The sequence below is a fragment of the Colletotrichum costaricense genome (genome assembly GCF_030867565.1).
Source record: "Colletotrichum costaricense strain IMI 309622 chromosome Unknown Scaffold_22.1, whole genome shotgun sequence".
Taxonomy (NCBI): Eukaryota; Fungi; Ascomycota; class Sordariomycetes; order Glomerellales; family Glomerellaceae; genus Colletotrichum; species Colletotrichum costaricense.
The window spans coordinates 569929-591915 of record NW_026848251.1 but is presented as its reverse complement, the minus strand read 5'-3'; the positions used below and the strand labels follow the sequence as shown (position 1 = coordinate 591915).

The following is a 21987-nucleotide window of genomic DNA, read 5'->3' as shown; positions in this document are numbered from 1 at the left end:
GAATCGTTCAGAACAGTTTTCGTTATTAGACCATTAAGCTAAAGTGATATTCAGTGGACAAAATTCCAGCATTGCGACTGGTAAATCGGCACATCGACCTCGTACAATTTCTTGGTGTAGAACTGCGTGACATATGCATCAACGCCCAAGTGGAAAGTGCTAGCAAACCAAGCGCCATTCTTGCACTGATCCTCAGTAGGCTTTGCAAAGGTAACACCGCTGGCGCTGGTGTAAGCGAAGTCAAAGTCCGCCGCAAATACGTTGACGACCTGAGGCTTCGCCTCGACTCCAGCAGACATGTCTAGGAGACCGTTAAAAAGCTTGACCCCCAGGGCAACGGTCAGGTCAGCAAACGGATTTAGCTGAAGCTCAACTTGAGCAGTGATATCCGTGGTGACATTGGTCTGCGGCTTCCAGCCTGTTGTAGAGGTCTTGGCGGAGTCCAAAAAGTCAAGGTGAACTTGAGCATCGGCAATAGTTGAGACAACGTCCACAGACGCCTTGACAACACCGGATGCAGCAAATTCGATGCCGAGACCGAAGTTCATCATGGGGCCGACATCGATGATGCCGGGAATAGTGAAGGCTGAAACAGATACGGAAAGAGGGTTGTAGTTGTACAAGTTGGTCGAATACTGGGCGTTGACTGCAGCAGAGATATTGAGGTTCAAAGCAGACGAGTAGTCTACATCAATGTAGAACTCGTCAACCTTGAACTTCCGAAAACTGTAGTGAACATGGCCGGCCAAGGTGACTGTGCTTTCCAGCTTGGCTTCATTGGCGACAATATTCAAGGCGTCCGTCGCAACGAGCGTGGAGCCAGAAAGGTCTGCGGAAATGGTTCCGGAGAGATCACGCTTGGTCGTAGCAGTGCCGGTGTGCTGGAAATCGATGACTGCGTCATTCATCTGATCACTGATCTCTGCTTTGGTAGACGAAGCAGTAAGAGTCAAGGTGGCATTGTCAAAGGTGTAGTTCTGGACCACATAGACACCGCGCTCGTGCTCGCTGTCGCAAGTCCCATTGTGGTTCGTGATGATGATGAAGTCCTTTGCTGGCCATGTGCTCAAGCATGTGTTGTAGTCTTCGGTAACGCTAAATTTGAGAACAAGTCCAGCAGTCGAGCACTCAACATCGGTGATTGTCTCGATGTTCTCTAACAAGACGGCAGGTTGCTTCATCATAGCCCGGACGAGGGCGTTGGTAGCGTTGAGCCCTTCATAGGGCAAGGTAACGTTGGTCTTCGGGGTGAATTTGGCTGGTCCAAGGGGTGTAGATGGGATGGAGGCCTGTCGCTTCTGGACTGGTCGAAGAATGGCCTTTTCCGGCAAAGCAGCGGCTATGCTAGAGCCGACCAGTGCCTGAAAGGCCAAAAGAGTGGAAAACGAGAGTCTCATGATTGAGTACAGTGAGCGACTGAAAATGAGAGAGCCTACGGAGTTTGAACGAGTGAGATCCGAGGTAGTCGTAACTAAGATAGAAGACTTTGCTGTTTCGCAATGTAAAGTGATACTTCTGACCAGGCTAAGTCACGCACTTTATATGCAATGATCGATCTGCTCAAAGACTGTTCAAGGCGCACTTCACGAAGCATCTCGAGAACCCCTTGGAGACCCTTGAGATCCTTGGGCTAAAAAAGTATCAGAGTCCACTTCGACCATCGTGAACTAGGGCTCGGAACATCGCCGCAGAGTGACAGTTGAGCTCAGCCGCGCCTTGTGGGACCGCGATATTGAACAGGTGTGTTTGTAAGCGCGAGCCAAAAATCGACTCCACCGCTTTCGCCCAAAGATGTTAATTGTTGTCCGGGGTATGCCCTGTTGACTTGACGATGTCGAATGTTGACAATGCCGTCGGCAAGAGAAAGTAGTCCATGTTCACAGAGCTGCGAAATAATAAAGGTGTTGTTTGTAAAGTGTCGCAAATCTCAACGCTGCGATTCCTCATCGTTTGGTTTCTGGGGATCCCCATATCTTCAAAAGCTCTCTGCCCAAAGTATCGCTTGTTAGTAGACAGAGAGATTGATTGACGAGGCTTTGAGTTTTGCGATTCAGTCGGTCGAGGCTCCAAAGTGCTAAATACTCAAAAAAGTGGATGAACACTCGGAGCTCGCTCTCGGCATTCGAACCCAAGTAGTTCTCAAGCTGGGGACGTCGCGGAGAAGGCCCCCAATTCGGCTACATCCGATCTATCACGAGTCAGGAAATAAAGCCAAGTTCCTAGCACATTTCATCCCGAAGTCAGTGTTTCACTGAAAATTGTTCCCTCATGGCTTCGCGCGATCTCTATTCACGCAGTAAAGTTTCATCTCTGCTGAAAGCTACTCCCATGACGTTTGTCGCTGCACTAGCCCTTCGAACCTGTGAAAGACTCGTTCTTGGAGCATAAGCATCGTCATATACTTTTCTCAAAGATGGCATGTTATGGCCTGTCGTCGGTCTGACCGAGACTCGAAGGCAAGGGTCCTACCTTCGTTCCAAGGTTGATGTCCCAATCTGGCTGGCCCCTTTCTTTCTCACTCCATACCAGGCTAGAATTTCTGCTTCCAGCGACAGTCTCCCCTTGTTTTAGCCCCTGGAGAACTGGAGGGCTGAGCTTATTTCGATGGATGACCAGAAAGTGATCCGTGTTGCTTGCTATCGAAGAGCCCTAAGCTTGGCTTGGGTCTCATTATTTGATATAACTCCTCCAAATTATTAATCAAGTAATGCTGAAAGCAAAGCTTCGCGCGGGCTCCGAGTGGTCAGTCAGGTCTCAGTCGTCCAAACCCAAACAAGGCAAGACTTTTGTTAGCAGTGGTGGGATTGAGTGCCTTCCTTCGAGCCGAGAGACCGTGATGTTAGATAGAATGCAGGCGTGACTCAAGATGCTGGTTTTGTGACCAAGAGCAAGGTTCCCGTCGAGTGACTTGATTTCAAGATTAACCATCTTCAACAACCCTCTAAACCGGCCTCTGTAACAACGGTGCCTCCCTCTGTGATTTTGACAGTTTGATTGTCTCGGTTTAATCTCAGTCTATCTTATAAAGAGAGCGTTCAGTGCTTTGATTTGTGTGCTGAGTCATCAAGCTGGATGGAGATGAACGATTGTTTTATCGGGTGATTATCAATATTCCAGATGTCGAAAACGATGAACACGGTGTCAAATAATAGACTTACTGGTTCGGGGTAGAATCATGCAACTTGATGACCTCTATTCTCTCCAACCCAGCGTGGTAACTATGGGCCGCGACAAAAGTCCCAGATTTTGGCTCGTTCTTGAAACAAGAATCTGACAGCTTGCCACTTCCGTTCAAGTCTCGATCCTTCGGCTGTCAAAAGCATGACTATTGACTCCTGTGTCATAATGTTGTTAGATGACGCGATGTGACTCGATACATAATGCACATAATCGAGACCTGATTTATAAGCGGAATGATCCCCTCACGGTGTACAAAAGGCCAAGCAGAACTCCGGTCTCTCACATGCTTCAAGAGACCGTCTTTAGCACTCAAAGAAGTTTCGTCGGTAAGAACATGGCGAGCCTCTCCGTAGTTCAACTTAGTGACGGGGCTAAAGTCCAGGTCAAACTCCTCGGCGACAGCGACGAAAACAAACCTCTCATCATAGTCTTGCATGGCGCGCCTGGTTTATCCGACCATAGAGAACCGATTTCATCGTTCGGCTTTTTAGCCTCCGATTTTCGAGTTTTGGTGTATGATGCGAGAGGCAGCGGCAAAAGCGAACTGAGGCCGCCTTACACTGATGAACGTTGGGTGGCTGATATAGACGAGTTGAGGTAAGGACTGAACTGTTGCTTATCGCGTTGATGGCGGCTCGACTAACATATTAGTTCAGATCCTGGGCGGGTGCAGATAAATTTGTTCTAGCCGGAGGTTCCTACGGAGGCTTTGTGGCCTTGCAGTATGCTCTTTCACATCCTGATCGTCTCCTGGCTCTCATCCTGAGAGACACATGGGCATGCGGCCTTCGTGGAGCCTTCAACTTCATTAAGACTATCCTCATCAGCGACCGAATCACACCAGACCCAGATAGGCAGGTCCGACTCAACAGCGGCAACATTCGAGACAACGAAGACTTTGCTGCTGCCTTTGCAGAGATTGTTGAAATCTACAAGCCAAAAGACGATTCCGCGAGTGTTGGCTCGAGAGACACAACCTTTGAGGGAAACGATGCACACGAGCACCTGCACTACGAGACGCACAATTTTGCCTTCTCTTACAACCTTCCGCGGCTTGATGTGCGGTCACAACTGAAGGATATCACTGCACCAACACTCGTTGCGACCGGGAGGCATGACGTTGTGGTACCTGTTGAATATGGAGAAGAAATCAGTAGAGGTATCCCAAATAGCGAGCTCGCGATCTTTGAGAAGTCCGGTCACAGTTCGCCAACCGATGAGCCGGAAGCCTTCCGTGAGACGGTCTCCAATTTTCTCTCAAGACGGCTCAAGTAAAATTCTAGATGGCTGCACGCGAATTCAAGTCAAGAGAGATCATAATTCGTGGCTAGAACATTTTTGTTGTTGGTATAACTCTCCGAATACTCGACTCTAGTCATAAACTCTCTTTGAAAACCCAACTTAGGTCTATAATGTGTCCTTCACAAGCCTGCCCTGCACGTACACTTGAGCAATATTACGATCATCTCCAGTCATCAAAAACTTCTCAAACACTGTCCGAAGGCTGTCTGTCTCTTCTCGGACTGTCATGACCCCAAATGCTTCATCAAGGGAGCTTGTAACCAGTATCGCGTCAAACGCTTTGCCGATGGCGAAGTTTCCAACCTTGTCTTCGAGACAACACACCTGAGCTCCACCGAGAGTCGAAAGGTAGAAAACCTCGTCTAGAGACAGCGCCTTGTCTTTGCCGCCTGACATGACCTCGCGTGCGTTGGAAGCTATGATTGCCTGACGGACGCTGTCGAGCATGCTTGACGAAAATCCGCCACCACTGTCGGTTCCAAGGCCAACCTTGATCCCCTTGGTCAGAAACTGACGTATGGAGGCCGCCATGAAGCCTCCTCCAACTGTCATGTTCGAAATGGGGCAGTGTGCAACACCGCACTGAAGCTCCTTGACCCTGTCCATCTCGTAGTCTGTCATGAAGGTGCAATGTGCAAGAATTGAACGCTGGTTCAGGAGACCATAGTGTTGGTAGAGGTCTGCCTCGCTGGAAAACTGTGGGAACAGCTCTCTTGTCGCCTTGATCTCCTGCTCGGCTTCATTGAAATGCGTTTGAATCGCTAGCTCTGGGTCTTGGGATGCCATCTGACCCAGACCTTCGAGCAAGTCGGGGGTGCAACAAATAGCGAATCTGGGAGTCAAGACAGGGCGAATCAGCTGTCCGGTCGGGTCAATCTGTCGAATGTGTTTGACGCATTCCTCCGTTTCCTTCAGAGACGATTCAGCTGATTCATCATGGAGGTAGCTTGGAGCGTTACGATCCATGTTACACTTTCCTACGAAGGCCCGCTGGTTCAGCTGATGGCAGATGTCGGCCAAAATCTTTGTTGCCTCGGCGTGTTTTGACCCGTAGTAGGAAGCGGTCGTGATGCCTTGCTTGAGGAAGCCCTTAACGCAGCTCTCGTAGACCTTGCGGGCGTATGTAGGGTCGGAGAAGCGAGCTTCGTGGGGAAATGTGACTTGATCAAGCCAGTCCAGGATATGAAGGCCCTGCCCCTGGCCTCTCATTGCCCATTGCGGAGCGTGGTTGTGCGTGTCGATGAAACCAGGGGATATGAATTGGCCTTTGGCAAGAACCTTGACTTTTTGATCGCCGAGCAGCTTTGCGGACAGCTCTTCGATGGATATTTGGGTGTAGAACTCAGAAATTAGTCCATCAGATCCAACAATGATTCCGGCGCTGTCAAGTATCTCAATTTGTTTTGGGCCAAGCGAGTGGATGACGGCTCCATGGAATGCTGACGCCATGCTGAAGATGTGTTTCTCTTATGTGTTTGAGGTCCTTGAAATAGAGCGCTTGGCAGATTCTGTAGAGTCTGTCGGCTCAAGAGCCTATTCTAGGCAATATCTTATTGAGAGTGATGTGGTGATGGTATCGAATCTGATGAAATTCGAGGGCCAGCAATGTGAGGGGATTCGGTGCACTCATAGTACGTACCGTTGTTCCTTCCGAGATAAGAACGGACTTATCTTATCGCATCGCTGATAAGGAATTCTCGGCTGAGTTCGGGTGAGTTTACGCCTTTCAACATCTCGTCTCGTATCTTTGTCTCATTTCTTGACGTACATGACGAGCCCGGAAAGTAAACAACATCAACATTACCCTTGAGTTCCTGTTGTTCGATTTCCATTCCAGGCTCGTGGCTGGAGAGAACGTCTCTGTCGCCACTAACGTGGCCTCGGCCCAGACCGCTGCTCGACGCGTCCAAATGTGGAGTGATCTCTATCAAGAAATCCAGATATGTCGTCTGATACTCCGTCTTCATATCGCAAGACACAGCGCGCCCCACGAAGTTGTCGATCCTGCGCTGCTCGTAAGGTCAAGTGCGATAAAAGATTACCGTGCTCAACTTGCATTCGCCAGGGTACGCCTGAAACATGCTCACGAGAGCTCGTGATGGTGCGGGGTGAAGTTACAAGGTCGCTTCTCAATCTGGGGCATATTCTCTCTAATAAGCTGACTGGTGTTTGAATCATAGAGGGAAAGATCCAGTCAAGTTGCCGACATATGATGAGCTGGTTCAGGAAAATCGGCGACTAAGAACAGCTCTTGAAGCCTCTCAGGTCCGCTCCGCTTCTGATTCGTCGTTTCGAAAGCCGAGGACTGCGCAAAACTTGTTGGAGTGCCATGACCCGCTGGAGGAAATGGTTTTCAAGTCTCCATCATCTTCACAGGTGTCTCGACATCGCCGAGGATGGAGTACGGTTGACGTACCCTGCCGAAAGTCTAGCGAGCTGCTAATCGCTTATGACAAGAAGTGGAATTCCTGGGTCCACTATGCCCTTGAATATCCCGAGTTCGATCAAGAACATACTCAGTTTATGGATAATTTAGAAAAGGGCACTGTCTTGTCTGATTGCGATCCTGGTTGGTTATCAGTGTATTTCAGTGTCATCACGGTCAGTCCCTACGTGAACCAATCTTTCCGAGGTCACAGCACTGATCTGACTACCTCTAGTAGGCTGCCCTATTGATGATGGATGACAAGGAAGCTCGGGAGATACTTCCTGCAGGTGAAGCCATGCCCGCCTTCTCAACTTTATGCGCCCACGTCTGACTGTGTCCGTCGGCACTCAGGAGACATTGGAAGTATGCTACAACAGTGGTACAGGACTGCCTTGTTCTGTCTCGAAGAAGCAGATTATATGAGAAGTAGCACAATTCGCCCTGTTCAGGCGATTGCAGTACTTGGCATGTGCTTCCACAATTTCGGAGATTCTGATCTATACCGTCATCTCTGGAGCTGCGCAATACGAATCGCACGGAATCTCGGGCTGGACAGCATTCAAGCTCCACATCCCCCTACGGAGCTGGGCCTCGAAGCTCAAAGGCGTCTATGGTGGACCTTGATCATTTGTGAATGGTAGGTCTTCGTTCAGAAGTGAGATGAGAGAGGCAGTGCTCATTCTCGACATAGGCTTGCGGTCCCTTACTATGTGCCTCAAGTAGACGAAGGAGACTTCAATGTTCCACTGCCTTCGGCAGAATCTGATCACGAAGGTCCCCACCCAGTGCTGTATCACATATTCATGGCACGAACCTCGACTGTCTATCATAGATTTAGATCAGCACTGCGGGAGGGCACGCGATCAGTGGCTGAAGTCGTTCGCCTAGCTGATGATGAACTAGCAGAGGTCATCAACACCTTGCCCAACCATCTCCAACCCGATAGTGGCAAAACCGAAGAAATGCAGGAGCTAGAGCTGACCCATCCCTGGATCAAATGGCAACGTTTCGACATCAGTCTCGTGCTTCTGCACCATCGTATGCGCATCAATCGTTCATTACAAAAGGAGTGGCTAGCAGCTCCCGGTCTGTATGATTGGGCACGGGCAGTGTGTATTCGTTCTGCTATGGATATCATCTGGATTACCCATAACTGGGATCAGCCAGTCGCAATGCGACGACAATGGTAAGTCTCCGAATATCGTAATGCCCGGAGAGGCTCTAACTCTCTTTGAAGGGCTTTGTCGATGCACATCTTCGTTGCTGCCATCTTTCTTCTCAGAGAATCCCATAGAGCAAAAGCCGGGGCTGAAGTTGACTTTACGGACGAGGTGCAACTCGCCATTGAATACCTGGACGAGGTCAAATCACGCAACGCCATAGCAGAGACGGCAGTTGCCATCCTCAGGTCTTCACTGCATGAGGCTAACATGGAGTTACAGTGAGAATCATAGAAACAAGTAGTATTTTTCTTGTCTTGTCTTCAGGTTGGCCCCATGGACTTCACAACCCAAAACCAAACGCACGCTTTGCCTCAGCACTCAGATCCTGCAGTCCCACGTATCCCCTGAGTGTCCTTTCATCCAAGTCATTTCCTTCTTGCTGGTCTGGCGGTGGCCTCCCAGCAAGAGTCTCGGACAATTGCTTCTTCACATATGTCTTGTTGTTTGTAGTCGTGGGGCATGCGGCAATGTATAAGACAGATGCGTTCTGTGATCCCTCGTGCACCGGATCAACTGCATGGCAGACCTACATAAACACGATTAGCGGCTGCTGAATCTAAAACACATCAAAACTTACATCAGCATGCCACCAGACAGTGTCGCCCGGCTCCATCTTCGGTACATGAATTAGGCACTCTGATAGTCTCAGATGTGGATGCGATGAGCGACTAAGCCGCTGGCTCTGGGTCTTGAACGTTCCAGGGAAAAAGCCGGAGTCATCGAGGGTCCACTTGGTCGCATCCATCATATCCGCAGAGTCGACAGGAGGCCTGAAAAACGGTCTCAGCACCATGTATGCAATGACAGTAGCCACGTTGGGGTAGACGAGCAGTGTTCCCTCGCTTGGGGCAGTCCGTGTCAAGGCAGTCCACCCCTGAAATGAGCGGAGGACCGATGAATGAGCAACGCCTGGATACAACTCTTGGTTCGCGACTTTTCGTAGGCTGAGGTCGTATGGATCGTGTAGCTCAGGTTTTCCGGAAAAGATGCTGCCGTACACCTCTCTGTATGCGGCATCTGCCCATCGAGCTAGGCTCCCGGCGTCAATGTGCGGCCCGAGTCCGAGGAATTCTTGTCGCGGAGGTCTATCTCGTACTCCATCATAGTACACTAAAGGGTCTGGCGAAGTATCTTCACCATTTTCATCGTGCCAAAGCTGGTTGAGGAGGCGTTGAAGTTGAAGGTGGTTTGGGTGCGATCTTATAGCGTTCTGAGTGGGTGAATCGTACAGCATCAGCATCGAGGGAGTCTCTTTTGGCCATCCCTGGATCTTCTGCTTATTTTCGGCGACGTAGTTTTTAAGATCTGCGTAGTGTTGAACTATTTCGGTCTTGGGAACGACCCCACGAATGACAAATGTGCCGACTCTCTTCACCTCGTCCCTTTCGGCTTCCGTAAGACCCTTGTCGAGCAGCATTTGGGCGTCGAAGACTGGAATGATGCTTCGACCCTTGTCGACTATCTCATCCGTGACCGACTTGAGCTGTTCACAGACTCGAACCCAGCTTTCTCTCAACGCCTCGGCGCCATACTGGGATATGATTGCCTTCTTAATGTCAAGAAAGTCGGGATCTTTTGGTTCAAGGGGATCCTTGTCGGTGTATTCCGGCCACGCGGGCCACTCTCGGACGCTTCCGGGCATCTTTGAAAGGAATCTTGTGCTGCGTCAGATTTCTGATGAGCTGGGTTTTGAATATGTTAGCGGCAAAAAGCATGAGAAATGCCATCTTAAGTAGCTTATCATTCACCGCCCGTCATCCCACATTTTCGATGCGATCTTCCATGCCCCAAGACGGCCCATGTCAAGTCGCGCTGGCGGCCTAGCCGATATTCAGTCTGTCAAGACCCGCCCGAGCTCGCCCGAGTGAATAAGCTCGTATGAAAGGTGACATTTCCCCGCGATGACAATCTGGAATAGTAACTCTGTGCCAGCCGGTAGTTACCAAGTGGGCCACGATAGGCTCGCCCGAACTCACCCGAGCCCTCGAGACAGCCAATCAACTTGAGCAGATCACAAATCACCACGACTCACAATTAATGGGATATAAGGGCGATCAAGAAGCCATGCGACAATATAGAATGATAATGAAGAGAAGTCAGGCAATTCATTTCCAAAGACACTCATTAGCAACATGGGTTTTGAGCGTAAACATGTCTCCAGGTTGGTACCGGCCAACTTGAAGGTGTTGTCTCCTTTGCTTCTGGCTGTAGCCATTGTAAACTCGGCAGTAGGTACAGTTCCCCAAAAACTGAAGCATTTTACCAACCAGGAGATGAAAGACTCTAGGATACGATGCCTCAGTCATGAACGGTCTCCTTATCCTCCCCTCGTACACCGAATACTTCCACTTGACCCCTGCATTGGAAGGTCTCAACAACGCTGCATCATGGATGGGAGGCATTCTGGGCGCCTTTTTGATGCAGCCGGTGCCAGATTACTTTGGACGTCGAAGAGCTATCCTCGTCGCATCGGTCATCACAGTAATCGGCATTATTCTCCAAGCCGCCGCGCAAAACATTGCCATGTTCATCATCGCTCGAATCATCGTTGGCATCGGCTCTGCAATCAGCAACGGCGCTGCTCCCACTCTGCTCGGAGAACTTCTGCCAGCTCGCAAGCGCGGCCGAATTCTCGGTCTGTTCTTTTCTTGTTTCTATGTGGGAAGCTTGGCCTCAGCCATTGTCAACTACGGCAGCCAAAACATCCAGAGCACTTGGTCTTGGCGTCTTCCCTCTCTTCTTCAGTTCGTGCCAAGCTTGTTGGCAGTGATACTGGTGCCATTCGTTCCGGAGTCCCCACGCTGGCTGATTGCGAAAGGCCATGATGATGAGGCTCTTGAGGTTCTCGTGATCATGCAAGGTAAGGGCGTCGAGGATATTCAGCAAGGACGGGCGAGTTTGCATGAGATCAGAAGCATTATGAAGAAGGAGGAAGAGGAGTATCCTCGAAGCCCATGGAGAGAGATCGTATCCACGCCCGCCAATCGAAAACGCCTCGCCATTCTTTGCACATTTGGCCCCATGATCAACATGTTTGGTAACTTCATCATCTCGTAAGTGCCATCCTTCAGATACCTTGACTTCTACTTTCGCTTACCCGGGGCTAGGTCTTACCTGACCAAGATCTTGAGTCAGGCTGGTATTAGGGACACAGTGAAGCAAGCACAGATTCAAGTCATCCTGAACTGTTGGTCATTTGCTGTTGCGGTCTTTGGCAGCTTCATGCTCGACATTTTAGGCAGAAGGAAGCAAACCTTCGTTGGTGTGGGCGGTATGATTGCCATGCTCTACATTACGGGAGGCCTCATTAAGAGTGAGTTCTGATCCACGCCTGCGCCCGGCATAGCTGTCGTGAACGTGACCTGAGCGAGGGTCAATGGTTAATATCTCTGTAGCATATGGTGAATCAACCAATCAATCTGGAATCTACGGCACGATTGCAGTCATCTTCCTATTCCAAGGGTTCTACGCCTTTTCCATCACACCAATGACCAGTCTATATCCCACGGAGGTTTCGCAGTACAAGCTTCGAGCTACGGGGATCGCAATCTTCCGTATGCTGGACTCTGGATTCGGGCAAGTTTACCACACCATTTATTTCAAAACTCTCTGCTAACATAGGGTAGTCTGCTGGCTTCATTTACTATGGCATACGCTATGGCAGATTTGGGTTGGAAATTCTACTTCATCAACGCTTCCTGGAATGTAATCTTTCTTGTAATAGCATACTTTACCTTTGTGGAGACCAAAGGACTCAAGCTGGAAGAAATTGCTGCAAAGTTCGAAGGACCTAGGATTCTAGAGGCGAGCATGGAAGATTCGGCCTCACAAGAGATTTCAGTCACTGGAAAGGGGGTGCACAATGTTGATACGAAATCGATGTAGGCGTAATTGGCTATTTAGTATGAAATTCAGATCTATGAAAGACGGAGACATTAACACCCTGTTCCTCGCAGGAAATTAAGAAGTCTATCTAGATACAACCTTTGTCATTTAAGAGCTCACTCACTGTCCTTCGACTTGAGCAAGGACCGCATCCATCTCATCCGAAGTTGGGAGGTTGACGACCATCAGGTACAGAGCATCTTGCCGCATCAACTTCTTCAGCGGCCGGTTTCTCTTCCGCTTCTCGCGAGCTTCCTTTCCAAATTTTCGCTCTCTGCCTGACGCCTCGAAGCGTTCCTGGCGTCTCTGCTTCAGACGTCGAATGGGGCCCTTGTGTCCATCCGTCGAACTCGAAGCTTCTAGACCTTCTTCTTCAGATGAATCCTCTTGCATGAGCTTTGAATCAGGATGTTCTTTCCTGAATCTGTCTGTCGCCTTTCGATCGTAGTACTTCGAGATGGAGTCTCCGAACTTCTTCACCATGTTTTGCTTTTGCCCTTCATCCATCTTGTCGAGTTGAGGAAAGACGAGCGGCGCTGGCTCGGGGATCTCGGCCTCGCTCTTTGTTGTACTCGAACCCGAGTGCAGTAGCTTCTTCCACTTGCTCTGTTTCTCGCTGCCTTCCACGGCCTGGGTGATATTGTGATCCAGATCGATGTTCTCCACGACTTCGCTGCTAGACGGCTTGTACTTTACAACAAGGGCATACAAGCCTCGAGGTTTGAGAAAGTTTTCGTTCATGACTTCGAGGTAGTTGTTTTGTTTGTAGTTCACGTAGCCCCTGCGCGACGCCTCAAGCCCCGTTTGCACTGAGAGCGTTACCAGCATTGTGATGGGCGCGAACCCGCCAACGATTGTGTGAGCGAGATCTGCACCCATGACGCCAGCGTTCACGACCCCGAACCACGGGCTTCCTTTGATACTGTTCTCGAAACCGTCGAGGAACTCCAGCCAGGCGGCTTGATCTATGCCGCATTCTTGTAGGACCGGGGCGTAAGCTCGCACGAAACCGCGGTGTCGAGACTCGGGGCGACGTTGCGGGAGTATGACTGGCATTGACAGACCATGCTTCTCGCTTCCGAGGTTAGAGGTCTCTGGTGGCGGGTGGTGAACGATGAATTCGGTCAGCATTCCCTCGATGTCTTCAACTGGTACCCCATGCTGATTGCCGGAGGACTGCGACTGAGCTAGCTGGGCTTCATCCAGTGCTCGGGTCCAATCTTCGTCAACGTCGGAATCATCCCCCGTCGCTTGATGTTGCGCTACTGTTGTGTGGCCAGATGCGACTGATTGCCCTGCTTGGACTGGCTGTATGGGCACATTGTTGGTTTTTTGCGTTGCTGACGGTTGTTTCTGATCTCCCTGGAATTTCTTTGCAGCATCGACAGCGCTGCCGACGATTTTTGAGATTGGCCCACGGCGGTTCAGCATGTTGGCAACGGTATCGGCACAGAGAACGCGGTGGACTAAACGATTGAGCTAGCTCTCAGTAGGATGCTTGGTATGTCACTCGAAAGCCGAGAGAAATCCCAGAGAAACTTGCGCGAGACTAGTCATTTCGCACGGCACATTCTACCCGATATAACACGATTATAAAGAGATGGGCATTCCCCCGCGACCGAACGCCTCCATCAGGGACAGCCTCCATGATTTAGAAAGCTGACGAAAGAATTTAGCGTAGGATTTCAGGCGGGGTAAAGAGACGCGAGAATCCCTCAAAGGCTGCTGTCTCGGGCGCAAGCTACGCACAACCCTTGCCAAGTCTGAACATGAAGGCATGCCATCGACGGACCAGCGCTCATCAGATTTTGGCCTCAGAGGGCCCCCAAGTTACATTGTTTCGTATGCTGTACTGCTTGATAAGAAGTTAATGCAAGTGAGGAAGGCTGCCGCATGTCGTAGAATTGAGTTTGGTCGGAGAAAAGAAGATTGGGGTGGTGCCGCTGATCAGGAACAGCGACTGAGCAAATGAACCCATTCAACAGGGCAGGGTACATGGATTAACGGCTTAGCGCTTACAAGGCACAGCCAGAAGAAGCGATCGCAAAGGCCAGGCACCCAGAGAATGAAGAGACAGGCGGCAGGCAATTGAAGCATGGCAACGACAGGGACTTTGCCTGGCGATTGTCTCGAATCCACGTAGCAGACGGTGTTGAACGCCTCATATTCCTGGTTCCGCGCAATCTTGCGTAAGATTCAGCTCTCAAGGACGAAGAATGAGCTTGTTTGCGTTAATCTTCATGTTGGTTGCACAACCGCGTCATAATTGGGCTTTACCTCCACACAACTGTCATCGGCTATTCTCGTCTCAAACCCCTCTCTGCTTGAGTGACACTAACTTCACAGGCTGCCATTGTTGGCCGTGCAATTTCCAGGATTTTTGTCAAGGACTTTGACAAATGAGAGACTCTCGCCGCGTCAGCCGGTGCCATTGACTGGGTCTCAAGTCGTCAGAACCGTCAAGACTGAATACTGCACCCAGCAGATCCCCATCCATCAGACAACGCCACATATGACAGCCACTGTGGCACTAGCTAAACCTGAATTTCCTGGGGTAACGTAACCGTATGGCGGGTATCCTTGTGGCGCCCCCTCCTAAATGACGACTGCCAATGGAGGGACATCCCACATCGTGAGTGGAGAGGCCGTTTCCCTGTTTTCAAGGGCGAACCTCCTCGGATCCGTGTGCCGGAGCGCGGCCAAGACCGGAGACAAGCTTCCACTACTGCGGGAGCGGATGGAAGCTCGATCACACATCCCCGCAGTTCACGTCATGAATCCCTCCCTCGCCGTCATGAAGGTGCTTCTCGAACCGAAGTTTTGCGCTCGGAAGCTGAGTCTTTTGCCAGTGGAACTCCACATGAGCTCATAGCAACAAAATTCGGAGCTGAGACATGGCCTGCTGATGCTGCGAAGACGGCGGCAAGACGGTCTGGACCTCTGGGCTAGAGAAGTTGACGAAGGTGACATCACGCTGGTTATTGGACGAGAATGGATGAACATCGTGCGTCGAGAAGCAGTATTTGATGCTCTCTGTCCCTCGGCTTAATCGACTCAGAAGAACCCTCCACAATACAATTTGATACCAACAACAAAACACAAGCTACTTTGATACCCCGAAAACCGAGCCTTGAACCTTATACTTTGTTATTACAATAACTCTTTGCTACCTCTACAACATCAATAAGTCAATCAGGAATCATGGGTTTGGGAGCTAAGATCAAGAACGCCCTCCACAGCGACGACCACCCTCAAAAGACCACATACGAGGGCGACCAGCCACCCGGAGCATTCCCCTCCGACTCTACCACAACCGGAACCTCCAAGCCCACAACCGGTGGCTACACCGGAGGCACCACCGGCACTACCGGAAGCCATATCCCTAGTACCACCGGTACCGGCACGCATCACACCAGCAACACCACTACTGGCTACAATGATCCCGATGGAGTTCACGGCCCCCATGCCGGAAGAGTAGCCAACAAGGCCGATCCGAGAGTGGATTCTGACCGGGACCACCGCGACGCGCCCACCTCCGGCTTGACCGGCAACACCCACGGCACCACCCACGGCACAACCACCGGCCATACTGGAGGCTTGACCGGCAGCAACACCGCAGGATACAGCAACACCACCACGGGCTACGATGACCCCGATGGCGTCCACGGCCCGCATGGAGGAAGAGCTGCCAACAAGCTCGACCCCAGAGTCGACTCCGATCGCGACCACCGTGGTGCTCCTACTGCTGGTCTGACTGGCAACAACACCTACGACAACACCACCGGCACCGGCCACGCCGGAGGTCTACACAGCAACCCCCACGGTACCACCGGAGGTGTCGGAGGTGTCGGTGGCAACACCACCACCGGCTACAACGACCCCGATGGCGTTCACGGTCCTCACTCCGGCAGAGCCGCCAACAAGCTGGATCCCAGAGTTGATTCGGACCGCGACCACCGCGGCGCGCCAGGCGCAGGTGTCACTGGCACCCACCGTCCCCATGACTCCGGTGTCGAGGTCGGCCACGGTGTTGGCCACAACAAGCCCTACAAGGGCGAGTACCTCGCCAACGCTGAGCGCGCCAACGCCCAGGACCCCTACTGGGGCGACGTCGGCCGTGATGGCTCTGCTCTCAACAAGGACTTGCCCCTGCGCCCCAATGAATCTGCCGTCGGCCATGGAGGTCCTCAGGCCGTCGGTGGAGGACACTACAACCCCGCGGCGTCAACACACCACGACCCTGCGTCCAGCGTCGACCGTTCTATGGAGGGTCGCGACTTTACTCACCCCCACGGCTCCGGTGCTGGAGTTGGCGGTGCCGGCAGTGACCCCTACAGCGGCGTCCACAGCGCTGCTCACAACCCCCAGGCGGCTTTGTCCGGCGGCAACGTCAATGACCCGTACGACACTCGCATGAGAGACAGAGACATGGGCCGTGAGCGCACCGGACATGGAGCTGCTGGTGCTGGTATCGGTGCTGGCGTTGGTGCTGGAGCCGCCGTGGCTGCTGGCCAGGCTGCTCACAGACATCACCGCGATGATTTGCATGAGTCTGGTCTCGGAGGCAATAACACTGTTGGCGGCGTTAACTCTCCTGTTGGGCACAACACCCACGGTACCCACGGCGGCGTCACCGGAACCCATGGGAGTGTCACTGGCACCCACGCTGGTGGCGTCCATGACCAGCACCGCTCCAGCCTTACCGGCAACGAGCCCGGCGTTCCCAAGACTAGCATGCTCGATCCCTACAACCAGTCTCCTACCGGCACTCACGGCACCACCCACAGCAACGTTGCTGGCACTGGTCTCGGAGGACACACTGGATCTTCCGGTCTGAACCAAGGTACGCACTCTTCTCATGTCCCTGGCACCACCGGCCCGGGACCCCAAGGAATGGGTCCTGACCATTACGGCCCAGGACATGATGGAGCCAAGGTCTTTCACACCTGCACTAAGTGCGGCGAGGACAACGATATCAGCAGATACTTCAAGAAGGATGCTGTCTACCGTATGAACTAAGGAATTTGTTTGATGAAAGCGAGCACTGTACCTATACCTTGTTGTATTCATTAGTTAACTCATAATGATCATGATTTTAATGGCACTTTTCCAATCCTTTTCCTTCCCCTCAATGTGCACGTACAATCGATTGAGTCGTCCAACTCAAAATAGTGCGCAACGGCTTTGCTCATCTATGCCACTATTCGACGCGTTCTCGCAAAATTATCCACTGAAATAGATGCCCATATTCAATCGGATCCTAAACTGCTTACCACCGTTTCCTCCAGCGCATGCGCATGTCTCTGTCCGGCGGTACAGCTCCCGCACCTACATACGCCTTGTCATTCGTAGGAGGCCTTTCCGAATGCGACCCATCAAAGTTGACCCAATCTTCAAACTCAATATCAAACCGAGACGCAATCATAGCGACAGCCAGCATGATTTCCTGCTTAGCAAAGAAACGCCCTGGGCACATGGACACACCACCACCTGCAACACGTATATTAGCCAGGGCCATGGAGATGACTGGGTGTATACGGCTTACCATATGGGAAGAAGTCGCTCGGTCTTCCGGCTACGGCAAACTCCTTGACTCTCTGAAGTTTGCCATCCTCATCCTCTTTCTCGACAAACTTGATATGACGTTCCGCCCAGAATTCCGACGCAGGGTGCCCCTCGACACCCCACACTGACTCTTCACGATGCCCAATCTGCGTCGGTGCCTGCACCAAAGAGCCTTTACTCAGATGATACCCATCCAATTCCATTGGTTCCATGACTTCACGAGTGATGTTGATGGACACGTGCATTCGTAGTGTCTCCACGTAAATGGACTGAAGCAAAGGCAGGGTAACTAGTTTTGCCACATCAAAGGTTCGCTTTCCAGTCTTGGGATCAATGATGGACACCGAATCAACCTCTTGGCGGACCGCCTGGAAGAGCGACCGATCCTTTATCACTTCCATAACAGCCCAAGCCGTCTGGGGCACGGAATTCGAGTTGATGCTACACGGAAGTTTTCACGTCAGTCAGGTTACTTCCACAACCAGAGAGAAACTGCGTTTCATACCCTGTGATACTTCCAATGTACATCCCAGCACGCGATTGAAGCGAGAATCCTTTCTTCTCCCAAAATTTTGAGTGCTCACGTTGGAGTCTCGAGCCAAAGATCGGTTCCCAGTCCGCGTCGGCATCGGGCCCGTTCCAGTCAAACTTGGCCCAGGCATCAGTCAGAAAGTCTGACATCATGGCTAGGGTTTTGCGCTGAATCTGTTTTGGTTTTGGATTAATCCAAGTTGGAAGGCCATACATGAGCTGCATCGCAATCGTGTCGAATTCCCAGAAGATATCGACGAATCCCGGATGGTCCTCAATCAGCTTTCGCCCTGCAAGCGAGATCGTCGCTGCTTCTGCCATATCCTTTTTAAGATACTTGAACAGTTGCAAGGTTTCCCACTCACCACGGGGCTGCTGGTCGAGCTTCTCGCCGAAAAAGGTAATGAACGACTCCGCCAACTTCGCAGTAGCCTCGGCGCGAAAGAGGTGCTCGTTGAAGACGTGATGCAAGCCGACCCAGAACCTCTGATTCTCAGGCATGCTCTCAGTTCCCGCAGCCGGGGTCTTCAGACGACCAGATCTATCGTTGTACATTACCGCCACGTCCTCGTCAGTCATCCCTTGCACCCGCCCATTGACCATGACGATGAACTTATCCGAGCTGAGCGTGTTGTTCGAGCTGTTGCGAAACAGCTTCTGCACATTGTGAGAGCCTGCAACTAGGTACACAGTGTCGGCGCCGAGGTTGAACTTCACCACGCTGCTTTTCTTCAGTGCTTCGGTGGCACGCTCGAGGAATCTACTGTTGTCGGTGATGTACTGATATGTGTTTGAGATATAGGGGATGAGACCCGGCAAGCTCGGAGGCTCGTTTGCCTTTGGTCGCAAGACATGGCGCAGGAAAGCTATACCAATAAGCGGTAGCAACAGCCAGGTGATGATTGATGATGTCGCATGTTGTTGGAGCGACTGCAAGAGTCCTTGGTTGCTGCCAAATGACTCGGAAGTATTTGTCGAAGCCATCGCCAGCTGTCTAACAGGCAACTATTACCCTAAAGATATGTGAGGCACTTGATGATGATAAAAGAGATGTGGCGTCGGTGAGGGGTAGATAGACCGTTGTTTTTGTCTCGGAGGCGCACCATTCCATCATCCGAAGTTTGGCTTTGAGTTATCCTGCCGGTGCGTATCGCTGGATTGGGAATGTTACACTAGGCTCGTTCAACTCGTCATGAACATGGATAGCCAAGGTTCGAGCTGAAGGATCGAAGAAAACATGCATATAACTGGCTAATCCTCAATGAGGGGTTCATAAGCCAGGAACGCGTGGACAGTCACCGCACATGGCAAACACAACGGCATCTTCACTCAAATCATCTCGCTCGTTTCTGTTTCCGATACAGCCAGTGAGGTGCGCACGAAGGATTGCGCTAATTCAGGGTGCACCCAGCCCGCGTCCTTATGAACGAACGGGTGTAAGCGCGTAAGCATCTTCCCCTTGATGACGTCCCAAGACCCTGGTCGAGCGGTTATCGTGCATCACATCGCATCCCATATTGTTGCGAATATCGTCTGATTTCTTGTGAGGCACGTTGAAACCCGTCTATGCAATGTCCAGAGTCTTCAGGTGCTCGGTGTTGGTCGCGATGCTTTGCTCCAAAGAGATCCAACCCGGCCTGCCCAGCCTCTCCAGCAGGCTCTCTGCCCTCGCAATGGGCTTCACTGTCACAGGATATTCATCATTGTGGAAGTTATCGGCAAACTTCCTGCCCGGATTCTGCTTCCGAAGGATATCCAAGATAATGTCCCAGTTCATTGGGTAGGCAAATGCGAAGATGCGTTCACCCTCAACATCAGGCAGAATAGCCGCCGCAACGTGCAGGGCAGCATCATCCTCGACGTCGACAAAGAAGTGGGGAAGATGCCAAAGCTCAGGAAGAGTCTTTCCCTCAAAGAGTTCGACAATGAGGCCGAACGATGACGAGCCTCCAGTTTGAGACGGGTCGATGCTTCTTCCAAAGTTGAAGTCTGGAACAACTAGCAGAGAGGATGAGAGTAAGCATGTGCGGTCGCGTGATGAATGAGGCTTCTTCTATGTTGCCTCAGAGAGTATCGAACGCCGACTTACTCGAGTTCACCACGATATCTGGCCGATTGGATTTATTCTCTTCGTAGAACTTCCAGATGTTTTGCTCTTGCTCCATCTTACTCGCGCCGTAAATCGCTCCGCCGTGTTCAACACCCCAAGGAGGAGGTGCCCAAGCCAGTTCCTTGGCGTCGTGACCAAATGTGTCCACATCCACCGTCTGACCCTTCAGGGCAAAGAAGTTTTCCTTCTTGAGTGGCATGAGAGTTGAGGCTGATGAAGTTAGAATGAACCGTTTCATGTTTGGTTCCTTGTATGCTGCCTCGATAGCGACCATCCCGCATTTCACTGCACCTCCAATTACTTCGGCTGGGTCGCCGTTGAAATCGATGACGGTAGCAGTGTGCACGAAAATTGACGCCCCTATGATATTTAGTCAGATGATCCTACATAAAAACGGTGCACTCGAAAGTGCATGCATGAAGCAGGGCGGGTTCTCGGAGCTTGACGCCGTGCTCGAGGGCCACAACAGCACTTACCTTTGATAGCCTCATCATACGCGCCATCAACCTGCATATCAGGAACCACATGTAGTTCAAACTTCCCTACCCCGTACTTCTTCTCAAAGTGTGGGACAAGCCAAGCACTCTTCTTCGGGTTACGGACCGTTCCGCGGACTTTATATCCATATCGAATGAACTGGTCTGCGATGTGAGACGCAATGTAGCCATTAGCGCCAGTGATCACGGCAATTGATCCCTTAGGGACAGCAGGGTTCTCAATGAACGACATGCTCAATTCGGTAGTGGCAACTTGGTGTGTGTCTGTGTTGTTGCTTAAGTTCAGATGCCGTAACGTATAGCTGCATTTAAATACGTATAATGTGGTGTGAACAAACAGAAGGGGAAGTTGAATTCGAGGATAGTTCAGACGGCATATTCTTATATGATCTGGATTAGCATATATCATAGAGACTTTGCCGTTGAGAAATGTCTCGTTATGTGGCCGGCCGGAGAAAACAAACATCTCCGTCAAGTGGGTCGGTGACTCGGGCTCGACGTGATGCCGCCGAAACATGGTACGGAGGCAGTGGATTTTGTCCGCCGTCACCTTGGGCCGCAAGTCAATAGAAGTTGACTCGGGCGCCACTGCTGAACTAGTCTGAAGCATCATGGTTCCATCGATCTAACCTTAACAGTTCACAACCTAACGAGGAATTGTTGGATGTTGTGTGGGTTGAAAGCCTCGAATGCTGTTTGTTCCGATGAAAGCTATCATCTTCTTCTTAGACGAGTCCACAAGTATCCATCCTCAACGCGTCGACCATCCGTACAAGTGTTGACTCGAACCTCAATATGCTGCTCAGAATTTGAATAAAGTGGATGTGAAGTCAGCAACTTGTCTTGGCCCCTTACTTGTCATTAGAAAGCAAATATTGTTGGGTTTCGCGGGAACAAGTTAGATTTGACCTCAGCGCCAATTTGCACGCAGAAATTTTCGTCTCCCTCCTTCAAAATATTGGTGATCTCCCGCCATCATTCTAAGCAGGCGGAATGAGCGCGATGCTACAATGGTGTGTGGAGGAAATGCACCAGAAGCTGCGTCATGATGCATGCAACCCTTGCAAAGCTGAACCCTAGCTGAGGTTAGCTCAAGCAGCGTCCTAAGTAAGCAAGGCTGCGAGAAATATTGCTATCGCAAAATCCATCAGCACTAAAATTATCGAGCTTCAATTATCACTGACCGCCGCGATGGGTTGGCCTCTGAGCCTTGCGTAGCGGAAGCCATCGGACCTACCAACGAACGGCTTCCAGCGCCAAAACATT

At 51.2% G+C, this 21987-nt stretch overlaps 11 protein-coding genes across 11 annotated transcripts; 5 read left to right on the top strand and 6 right to left on the bottom strand.

Annotated features, from left to right (window-relative positions):
- Positions 1-50: 50 nt before the first annotated feature.
- Positions 51-1397, bottom strand: CCOS01_15049 (uncharacterized protein; the record flags this gene model as incomplete). The annotated part of the gene is made up of 1 exon (XM_060463191.1): positions 51-1397. The coding sequence occupies one exon, from the start codon at positions 1395-1397 to the stop codon at positions 51-53; it is 1347 nt and encodes a 448-aa protein (XP_060306376.1).
- Positions 1398-3463: 2066 nt separating this feature from the next.
- Positions 3464-4455, top strand: CCOS01_15048 (uncharacterized protein; the record flags this gene model as incomplete). The annotated part of the gene is made up of 2 exons (XM_060463190.1): positions 3464-3777; positions 3837-4455. The coding sequence occupies 2 exons, from the start codon at positions 3464-3466 to the stop codon at positions 4453-4455; spliced, it is 933 nt and encodes a 310-aa protein (XP_060306375.1).
- A 132-nt stretch (positions 4456-4587) lies between these two features.
- On the bottom strand, positions 4588-5931 carry CCOS01_15047 (guanine deaminase; the record flags this gene model as incomplete). Its single annotated transcript, XM_060463189.1, has 1 exon — positions 4588-5931. One exon carries the CDS (start codon positions 5929-5931, stop codon positions 4588-4590), a length of 1344 nt encoding a protein of 447 aa, XP_060306374.1.
- Positions 5932-7713: 1782 nt separating this feature from the next.
- On the top strand, positions 7714-8355 carry CCOS01_15046 (uncharacterized protein; the record flags this gene model as incomplete). Its single annotated transcript, XM_060463188.1, has 2 exons — positions 7714-8096; positions 8148-8355. 2 exons carry the CDS (start codon positions 7714-7716, stop codon positions 8353-8355), a joined length of 591 nt encoding a protein of 196 aa, XP_060306373.1.
- A 58-nt stretch (positions 8356-8413) lies between these two features.
- On the bottom strand, positions 8414-9775 carry CCOS01_15045 (uncharacterized protein; the record flags this gene model as incomplete). Its single annotated transcript, XM_060463187.1, has 2 exons — positions 8414-8659; positions 8711-9775. 2 exons carry the CDS (start codon positions 9773-9775, stop codon positions 8414-8416), a joined length of 1311 nt encoding a protein of 436 aa, XP_060306372.1.
- A 662-nt stretch (positions 9776-10437) lies between these two features.
- Positions 10438-12018, top strand: CCOS01_15044 (uncharacterized protein; the record flags this gene model as incomplete). Its single annotated transcript, XM_060463186.1, has 4 exons — positions 10438-11186; positions 11241-11446; positions 11529-11687; positions 11858-12018. 4 exons carry the CDS (start codon positions 10438-10440, stop codon positions 12016-12018), a joined length of 1275 nt encoding a protein of 424 aa, XP_060306371.1.
- A 120-nt stretch (positions 12019-12138) lies between these two features.
- CCOS01_15043 (uncharacterized protein) lies at positions 12139-13449 on the bottom strand (the record flags this gene model as incomplete). Its single annotated transcript, XM_060463185.1, has 1 exon — positions 12139-13449. The coding sequence occupies one exon, from the start codon at positions 13447-13449 to the stop codon at positions 12139-12141; it is 1311 nt and encodes a 436-aa protein (XP_060306370.1).
- Positions 13450-14617: 1168 nt separating this feature from the next.
- CCOS01_15042 (uncharacterized protein) lies at positions 14618-14890 on the top strand (the record flags this gene model as incomplete). Its single annotated transcript, XM_060463184.1, has 1 exon — positions 14618-14890. The coding sequence occupies one exon, from the start codon at positions 14618-14620 to the stop codon at positions 14888-14890; it is 273 nt and encodes a 90-aa protein (XP_060306369.1).
- Positions 14891-15219: 329 nt separating this feature from the next.
- CCOS01_15041 (uncharacterized protein) lies at positions 15220-17037 on the top strand (the record flags this gene model as incomplete). Its single annotated transcript, XM_060463183.1, has 1 exon — positions 15220-17037. The coding sequence occupies one exon, from the start codon at positions 15220-15222 to the stop codon at positions 17035-17037; it is 1818 nt and encodes a 605-aa protein (XP_060306368.1).
- A 250-nt stretch (positions 17038-17287) lies between these two features.
- CCOS01_15040 (uncharacterized protein) lies at positions 17288-19098 on the bottom strand (the record flags this gene model as incomplete). Its single annotated transcript, XM_060463182.1, has 3 exons — positions 17288-17508; positions 17564-18024; positions 18089-19098. 3 exons carry the CDS (start codon positions 19096-19098, stop codon positions 17288-17290), a joined length of 1692 nt encoding a protein of 563 aa, XP_060306367.1.
- A 580-nt stretch (positions 19099-19678) lies between these two features.
- Positions 19679-20953, bottom strand: CCOS01_15039 (NAD dependent epimerase/dehydratase; the record flags this gene model as incomplete). The annotated part of the gene is made up of 3 exons (XM_060463181.1): positions 19679-20112; positions 20204-20584; positions 20701-20953. The coding sequence occupies 3 exons, from the start codon at positions 20951-20953 to the stop codon at positions 19679-19681; spliced, it is 1068 nt and encodes a 355-aa protein (XP_060306366.1).
- Positions 20954-21987: the final 1034 nt, after the last annotated feature.